Raw genomic sequence first — 9,410 nt, 5'->3', positions numbered from 1 at the left:
CCATTCATACGCATACGTCCACATACAAGTACCTATATCTATAGAGATCTATAGCTCTATATATGCTATATCTTTTAGGCATGTCTACAGAATACTCTCAATAGTGTTAGCTTCTTACAAAGACCTCAAGGCTGTCTCTGCAGTTCATACACCCCCTGTACGTGGATCTGTGGGCTCCCTGGACTACCGGAGAGTAAAGTAGAAGCATCTATCTATCTATCTACCTATCTATCTAATCTACCTATCTATCTTTCTATAGCTATAGATGTTTATTATATATTGTGCATGGGGATATTTCGTTGATTGAGGGAGAGAGATGTCTTGTAGAGAAAGAAGAGAGGGAAGTCTTATCATTAAGATGCGAAAGAAAAGAGGAGAGAAAGAGAAGAACAAGGACTTACTCCAGGGATAGCTAGGAGAAGACTTGAAGGGAGTACTTGCTTAAACATTTGGAAATTGACAAAGGCAGAACTTTCGTAGAGACACATGGGAAGAAGAGCGAAGAAAATAACGAAAGGATCGACGTTTCCGATGAGCTGCACGCCGTGCAATAAGATTCGATTCTCCATCCATCTTAACACTGGCTCTAAAGACATCCCTGAAAGAAAAGAAAAAGAACAGAAAGAAAGAAAGAGAAAGTGTGAACAGTGAGAACGATTGCAAGAAAAGTTGGAAGCGAAGTGAATAGAAAAGGAAAGGAACAGAAGAAGAGTGAGAGATAGAGATAGAAGAAAGGAAAGGAGAAGAAGGAGGGAGAAAAAGGAGATTGTAGAAGAGAGAGAGAGAAATGACGGAAGAAAGACTAATAAGTCGCTATACACGTCAATAAGAAGATAAAGACAAGAAAAGAGAAACACTATTGTAAGAGCGAGATAGACAAAGAGGTTTATATATATATAGATAGAGATATGAGGAGAAGGAGTGAATGAGAGAAATATCTATCTCGAGAATGTCTAGATCGATCCGCCTGTGTGTCATTCCACACGTCGTTAGATTTTACCTGCGAGAAATAGGACGATAGTGATTGGAGGTCGGAATTTCGGAAGGAGACCCACCAGACCCGTCAAGATCGCTGAAAGGAGATAGACAAAAGCTATACTAGCTATCAACATTACAACGGTGTGCTCGTGCAAACTCTCCATAGCCGCTTGAGAAGAAGAAGAAGCGAGAGACTGAAGATCTGGAGATTCTTGCGCCTCTATACCGAGAGGAGAACCCCCTCCCCCGTCTCCCTCCGACATAAGGAATAGAGTCAGCATTTTGACAAGAAAAGAAGAGAAAGAAGATCTTGAAGAAAGGGGACGACGAGAGGGAATGGAGAGAAGAGAGGTGTAGGAAAAGAGAGAGAAGAAGGGAAGAGATTGTCTAGGTTTGCAGAGACAGAAGAGAGCGAGACAAAGAGGGAAGATGTTCTCTCAATCTCTCTTGGTTCGTGTGGAGAATGAGAAGAAAGAAAAATCTAGTCAAATAACGATGGATGGATGTCTTAGGAATGACAACTGTGTCTCTTCTTATTGTTCTCCCTCTTCTCTCACACCCCCTTTCGATTTACCGACCTTCGATTCAGGCATTCAACAATAGCCTTGTCCCTTGAAAAGAACCTAGAGGAATAGCAGGAAAGAAAAGAAGAGCCCTCGAAGACTTCCCCGGGATCTAGACAGCTCGCTACTTCAGAATTGGACTCTTTATCTGTGGCGGATTTAAGGAATTGCAAGGAAGTCTCTGCTTTCCTTTCATTCTATCGTCTTGGCCCTCCCCCCCGGAAGATTTCTTAGGAGAGAATCGCAGCAGGATGAACAAGGAGAAAGAAAAGCTCGCGACAAGATAGTAAGAAGGAAAGAAAAGGAAAAGGAGGGGATTCTTCTTCTTTTGCTTCTACGAAGTCATGATGTCTCAAACATTTCCTCTCTGCATGTTGGTCCTCAGAAGAGTCTCTTGACAAGAGAAGAGACCGACAAAAGTGGAAGAAGAGGAAAAAAGAAACGGAGACAATAGAGGAGTGAGAAGAAAGACAAGTAGGAGAAAGAAGAGAAGAAAGGAAGAATGAAAGAAAGGAAATATCAAAAGAAAGGTGAAAGATGAAAACCGGGCAAGAAGACAACGGACGACATCCCTTAACAGCAAGACGGCAGGCTGTAGACGTTGGTTCGGAAGGGTTCTTTTCTTATTTCAAAAGAGATGGTAAAAAGACATGAAAGAGAAATGAATTCAGGGGTGAAGAAAATCAAGAGACCAAAAAGATCGGAAGAGCGATTCAAAGAAAGAACAAAGAAAGAGAGCGAGCGAGCGAGGGAGGGAGAAAAACTTGTGTCTTGATGGGAATGAGAGAGATAGAGGAGAGAGGACTGTTGATTGGCTTGGCGACCGGAAGCTTTGTGGCTAGCTATCGACATAAAGCAGAGAGAAGTGTAGCTTTTCTCCATGTCTTCTTTTTCTTCTTGAACGAGACTAGGAAGAAAAATTCATTCTCAACAGGCAATGCAACATCTAACCGAGAGAAGGTAGTTTTGTTCGGAGATGAGGAAAAGACCAATGGAAGAAGAAGCGGTAGCTAACAAAGAGGAGCCTCTATTAAGGGGCGACGAGCCAGCTGGATGGATGAAGAGGAGGGGTAGGAGGAGGAGGAGGAGGAGGCGGCCACTCAGAAAGAATGCCAAAGACAACGGAGACAAATAGAGAGGAAGACTTTTCTTGCATTCTCATCATTAGAAGGATTCTCAAAAGCATAGGAAAGAAAGAAAGAAAGAAGGACAAGGAGGAACGTCCTCCTCGTTTTTGAGAGTTTGCTTCGCATCGGCATAGACCGACGGATCAACACCGGTCCATCACGTTCAAGTTTCTTTCCCCCGTGAATATTAGGATAGGAGAAGTACCAAAGATCGGCCTTATTACCAGCAACACCTTCGGTCTGAGGTGGGTTCATTCTCATATGACCACGCCACCCTCGTTTCTCCAAGGGTGTAGCTAGTTTCTCGGGACCGCGACCCATGTGGAATACCGTCCCGCCTTTTCATTGGTAGGAGATAGGACCTCCTACCACTCCTGCCGTATCTAGGTGAGAGCATCTGTGTCTGAATAGACTCAGGTAGAGCAAAGAGAGAAGGGTGTCTAGATGAGAGGAGACGTTTAGCCGGTAAGGGCGGTAACTGTTGGACCAGAACAAGACAAAAAAGGCCGACCAAAGGAATGATCGTGATGGTGAGTCTGATACGACTGGGGGAGAGGAAGAAAAGTCCTTCTATCCCTCTCAAAGTCCGAAAGTGAAAGAACTCTTTCAATCGTCGTAGGAAAGGGACTTCTGGTCATCTCACGAAAAGCACGAGTAGGCACGGAAAAGCTAGTACCTTTATCGACACAACTACCACGACTCATCCTGGGAGGCTGTTGGTCCAACGAAGAAAAATGAAGTTATTCTGCTGCTGAAAGCAGAAAGATAAGGAGTTGAGTGATGTCGTACCGAGTTGGGACAAGTCTCACCTCTCAAGGGAAAGAGACAAACGACTACAGAGACGTGAAGGATTACTCCTCTTTGACTTGGTTTCTTCGCTTCTTTATGCGTTTGGTAGCTCGTGTCTGTATTGAAAGAAACGGGGAACCTGTCAGAAGAGCCTAACCCCTTTTCATCCAGCCGCTTCAGAAGGATGTAGACAGTGGCAAGAGAGAGGGGATGAACGGCTGCCCGAGGTGCATGAGCTCATTCATTTGTCTCCCCAGACATTCAGTCCTTACGAGTTCTAAATCTACTCATCTAACTGATAAGAAAACTGTGTGCTTCCTCCTTCCTTTCCGCGAAGCTGCGATCTTCATTCACGAGGACATATGTAAGACAAATGTACCTCGACGGAAAGAAACACCTTTCAGGTGCTGAAGAGAGACAAGGTTGACGTAGGATTGCTCACTTCCGCACCCGCTCTTTCCCCAGCTTACAGTCTAGGAAGGTAGGTACCGTCATACATACAGACAAATCTTCCTCTTGGGGTGGCTTAAAAACGACACCCACCCCCCTCTAAAACAATTGAAGCTGCCCCCTGCGGGACAACAACACTCGTTGTCCCGCAAAGCGATTCAGCCACATTTTCGAATTCATGCCGAGAAAGAACCCCTTGTTGGATAGATGTCTTCCTGTCTCCCGGTCAGTGATATCATGAAGTACTATTACTCTACTCGAGAACGGGGACTGTCCGTGGGGTGCGCATGGGATGTGTCCCTCGTCAATCAAAGCTGTGCCATGCGTGCTCTTTCTTTCTCAAAAGAGAATTCGTCGATGCACCCTAGAAAAAGACGTTCACTCTCGTCTGCAGACTCGACGGAACATGCTGCAACTGGCTTGTGTCTCGCAAGTGATCTCACGCAACTCTCGCATCCGCACCTCTCTCTCTCCAACCTAAGCCGTCGCCCCGTTTGTTGAGTCTGATCCAAGACGCATCGAGGCTTTTCGTGTCCGTTGCTTTCTGTATCATGACGGTTGCTATGCCTTCTTTTTCCGTACTTTCTCTTCCCGTGCATGCGCCCGACAACTTCGTCCGCACTGACGCGAACGAAGACTTTGGCGGCTCACTCTAGAAAGATCTCCGCCTCTGCATCCGTCGTAAACATCGAGGCTACCCTTTTGTGATACCAGATACGTCTCACCGACACACCTTATGACGCTCCTTGGAATGCAGGAAGACGAAACGGTGCTACCTCTATCAAAAGAGAACTGGATTTTACATAGAAACATACCCATCACCACTGCTACCACAGGCGGACTCGCTCCTGTTGCGTGTACCGCCTACTAAAGGTTCAGGTCCACTTTTACACCGTAGCTATTCACAATGGTACCAGGTTCTCCATGTTGCCGAGACAATTATCACGACTTCTACGTGTACCCCTTCGCACATAACTGAAAGCCAACATGGACAACGAGATAGCAGGATTTCACTGCCTGTCCTTCCTCCTTGCCTGCTCCGTGTCTCTAGCTTCAGCCGCGCCACCGTCGGCCCTGCTAACAGACAAGGGATTGCCTACAGCCTCCTCGTCTAAATATAGCCGTGGAGAGCCCCCTGACTGACGCACCCTAAAGTCTCTACTAACTCTTCGTCGTCCAGCGTGTGTGCAAACCACGTCAACAGTAGTAGTGAATGGAATATTCTTGCTTGGTGAGGCAGACAAACGTCGTTGAATCTCTTCCTGTTGGCGATTCCGCTGCTCGCGGACGCGATGAATTAGACAAAACCCTTTCGGTGCTCTCACAAATCAAAGACAAAAGCAGGGAAAAATCGCAATCAGTCACGCGGAACGCTTGTGTTCTGTATCAACTCCCCGGCCACCCATGACACCGCATTTTCTTTTCTGCGTGTCTTGGTGATCGTAAAGAGACCGGAAAACAGCACTGCCATTCCTGGCTACGGAATGCAGCACCATCAAAAGTTTTCATCGAATTGCTATGAACGTCTCGGTTCTTCAGACGAGCCTCGCCAAGGAATTCAACACGCTCATAGTAGCACACCGGCCCCTCCTACACACTTATGCCATTCTTGAACAAGCTAGATACTGGTATCTCCTGCTACAACTAAGCGTGGTCACCTGACACGCACACCATTACCATTGTATGATGCGTGAAAACTAACGGAACGTAAACACCCCCCAATCATAAGACAGCATGCTTTTATTCATCGAACAAAATACGGACGGCACGTTTTCTGCCTTCCGCCTCGCTGTCGCATGACGGCAGATAGTGACACTGCCGTTAGTTGAAAAGAAACAGAGTCATTCATCTTGGGACGGAGTCGGACATATCTACATATCGCATCTGCTTGCGGAGCTTCATAACCACGCTCAACTCCTTAACCAACCCAAAGTCTATGTGGACCGACTCTCTGTCGTTGGTTCCGGAGGGGCCTGAGAAGGTACCTGCAATTCCTCTAAAGTTAAATCGAAGTCCGTTTGCGTTTCACGTGGGACACGCGAAAAAACGATCTCGAAGCCAGCACCGTTCAGACCGCGGTTGAATTTTCGCTTCCAGACGTAGAAACACAGCTGGGCCATAGCTGCAAACAAAGCCGCAGCAGCCGCAAATTTCCCCCAGCGAGCTCCGAACCGACGCTCCTTGGCAGGTATACTATGCATGCCTGGATGACGTTTGCGTAGCAGTGTCCTTTCTCGCACTCGATCTTGAAATGCAGCGGCCGCCGAATCCGCCCCCAACTGCGCTCCTTCCATCGGTTGTTCCCCGGATTCCTCCTGCTCATCTTTCCCCGATGGTTTGTCCGTGAAGTTTCGGGCATCGATTCCATACAAGCCTGGTAGCTCAGGATTGGGTTCCATGGCCAGCCCGGCACTACCAGAAGTATGTCCTCTCCACCAGGCCGCTAGTCTTGACATGCCTACGCTCTGGTACTGTTGTCCATCACCGCCTACAATCTCGCTAGCTGCCCATGGCTCTGGTTCTAATCTTGGAGCCGGGGGCGGCCACAGCGGACCGGCTGGGCCTAGCCCTACACGAGTGGGTCGCTCCCATACGAGTCGAAGGAAAGGCACGCCTCGAACAAGAGGGGCAAACACTCTGCTTGCATGTGATACTGCACGTGCACCGAAAGACCGCAAAGCAAAAGGAAGATACGGCGGTGGAGGTGGCGAAGGAGGCGAAGAAGAAGTCGCCGCCGCTGGAGCTGTGGTAGTTGCAGCAGTACTAGTAGTAGTGGTAGATGGCACGGGGCGCGGCTGACGAAGAGGCGGCGATACGGCCTCGACCTCCAGAACACCAGAGGAAAAATGGCAACAGGACGTGCCCCCTGGATGTTCTGCAAACAGGAGAGACAGACCAAAACTAACAAAGACCACGGGGAAAATCATGGAGATGTCTGTACTATGGAAAACGCGGACTCTCCTTAGGAGATTCCGAGGGATAAACTAACCGAGCCCGTGTAGTAACTACTACTATATCTATCACCGAACATACAGCCAGTCGTCCATAAACAAAAAGCTATACGCTCGCTTTGATATAAGTCTAAACTACACCGAAAAGCAAGCTGGAGAATCCCTCCCTCACTTGCTGAAAACCGCAGCGCCGGCGACGCGACAAAATGACACGTGACAGCTTGCTTCCCTGCCAGGCACTCTAAACGCACGGAGGACACGTCAAGACAGAAAAAACGATGACCGGGCTGACAAGTCAGTTTGTCAAACGCTTTCCCCACCGCCTCACTTCTGCGTAGAAGCTCCACACAAAGGCGCAGATCCTCTGCGGCCGCTTCTTGCTGATACCAAGATTATGCTCGTCGCATAGACAACACTCTTAGAGACGCGCGTCACTACTCCAGCCTATGACGCGGTTCGAGTCCGTCAGAAGGAGATCGTACCAAATCAACGCGAAGGCTGTGTTCACGGCTGCGTTCTCCGCTGGATAGGCGTTTAGAGTTGAATGCGCGCGCCCAGTGTCGGCCCTGGAAAACGAACGTGGAGGGAGACAGGAGACAGGCACCAGAGACTCACTGGAGAGAGCGGCGCCGGCGACGGCTCGTTTGACGTCACTGGCTAGAAATCTGGGTCGCCTGGGTTACTCTCGTGGTGTCAGACCGCGCAATGTAGTAGGTCGGCAAAAAGGAGGAATTGTGTCGCTCTGTCGAGAGCAATTGTGCGCCAGAGATCTGACGGTTTTGTGTGGTGTCCTCCTCGCTATCGTATCGTTCGAGCCAATCGTACGACGATCTAAATGCGCCCCCGAAAATCTAGCTATTGCAGCGCTAGTACGGCAGTCCCTGTGAAACACCGATGTCGCCATAGAGAGAGCGAAGGTACGAGGACAGCACAGTTACATGCTTAAGATTTTCCATCGTTTACGCAGTTGAAAAGCGTTGCAGAGCATCACTACGATGTGTCTGTCTCTATTCTCCGCCCTGAGCCTCTCCGGTCCGGTGGTGAACGGACAGGTAGATTCATCCTTTCTTTGTCTTGGCTTTCATGTAAGTTTAGCACCGTATCTTCCCCGCTTTCGATTGTGTACGGAGAAAGTGCGTTACGGCCACAGAGGAGACGGACAGGTCGGCTTGCTAGAGTATCACTGACACCTCATCGTACACTTGATCGTCTACAATGCTAGAGAATAGGGAGCAAGAAATTGTAGCTTGTTTTGTTTCTGTTCCCCTGGAGTTTTTGTTTGCTTCCCCTCCTTACAACGATTGCTAGCGTAGAACTTTCTTTCATCTATTTATCATTCGAGCGTCCTTTCATCGACACCTCTGGAGTGTTCGTTAAGCTGATCCGAGCCAATCGGTACAATGTCGCTTCTTAGTCAGTTCACGGCTTGAAGAAGGAGAAAGCACCAAGGGCTGAATGAGTCAAGTGACCAAGACGTCTGCCGACCAGTTTCTCTGTTGAATTCTTGGCTGCGAGGTCTCTTCTTAACTGATAGGGATAAACTCTTCCTGACCGAAATAGGAAGAGAGATGAACTATCGGGTTCCTGAAGTTCGACTGCCGTAATGATCTGCTCCTCCAACAGTCATCTCGATACTACTACTACTATTTCTCCCATGTACCTTCTCTTCTTCAGCAATAGACCGGAACCGTCTGTATTTTAATACACTCTCCCTATTTCTCCGCTTCTATCCTTCTCAGGACACCTTAGACGAGCATTTTGCACTCCTGAATGAGAATCAGATCGAGAGAGACGTTCTCAAACCAGTTGACGTATGCCCCTTCTCATCCATAGCTCAACATATGGAGAGATCCTAGTTTCTTTACAGGTTGCTTCACATCCGTCCGCACGCACGTTCCTCGGTTACCTCAGACTTGAGAATACCGCTTACGGGTGTAGCGAGCTAGTTCATCGTATCTCTGTTGTTCAAAAGTGGAGTTCATACCTCGATGAAAACGAGAAACAAGTGTCATAGAAGACATGAACAAAGAAGCCACTTTGATCCAAATTCTCAGCAAACAAAACGAGAAGAAGGTTGGGGAGATAGAGGTAGGTAGTTAGCTTGTCTCCCCTTCGCGCTCTCGTGCTCTTCCGATGCTCGATGTCTCTTTTTTATATAAAAGGACAAGTGAGTTGAGATAAGGTGGCGATGACTGTATGCTGTCTCAGCTCTCTTTCCGATATAAAAATCGATCGGGGAACAGCACGTCTACAGAAGATGCCATGCATTCATTCATTCTCTTCCTCTTCTGGATTTTCTCATTTTCTTCGAGAGCCATCTCTCGTCGTCTTTCTCCTTCTCTGCTGCTTCTATGCATCTCCTTTTTCTTCTTCTCCCTTTCCTTCTCTCGATGTCTGCAGTCCGACATCGAGAGAAAGAAGACGCTTTTTCTTCCTAAGAGACAAGGACCATATAGCCCTTCCCATCTTCTCTCCTGAGCAACCATTCGGTCTTTGACTTGTTCACCATTCTTACTGTATCCAGTTGCTGCAAGAAAGAAAGAAAAGAAACA

At 47.9% G+C, this 9,410-nt stretch overlaps 2 protein-coding genes across 2 annotated transcripts in view; both read right to left on the bottom strand.

Moving 5' to 3' along the window:
* Nucleotides 1-404: 404 nt before the first annotated feature.
* CSUI_001701 (sodium hydrogen exchanger nhe2) lies at nt 405-2,274 on the bottom strand (the record flags this gene model as incomplete). The annotated part of the gene is made up of 2 exons (XM_068061906.1): nt 1,001-2,274; nt 405-598 (listed from the first exon to the last, which is right to left on the bottom strand). Coding segments are annotated over exons 1-2 (453 nt in total), but the record flags the coding sequence as incomplete, so codon positions are not given.
* Nucleotides 2,275-8,909: 6,635 nt separating this feature from the next.
* CSUI_001700 (uncharacterized protein) overlaps nt 8,910-9,410 on the bottom strand; it is a 4,791-nt gene continuing 4,290 nt past the window's right edge. Inside the window, exon 5 of the mRNA XM_068061905.1 lies at nt 8,910-9,385. Within this exon, the coding sequence (XP_067926118.1) occupies nt 9,063-9,385 (323 nt within the window). The 3' untranslated portion in view covers nt 8,910-9,062. The remainder of the gene's footprint in view (nt 9,386-9,410) is intronic.

Source organism: Cystoisospora suis, assembly GCF_002600585.1.
Source record: "Cystoisospora suis strain Wien I chromosome Unknown contig_676, whole genome shotgun sequence".
In the NCBI taxonomy this organism is placed as follows: Eukaryota; Apicomplexa; class Conoidasida; order Eucoccidiorida; family Sarcocystidae; genus Cystoisospora; species Cystoisospora suis.
This window is presented reverse-complemented; position numbering and strand designations above follow the sequence as displayed.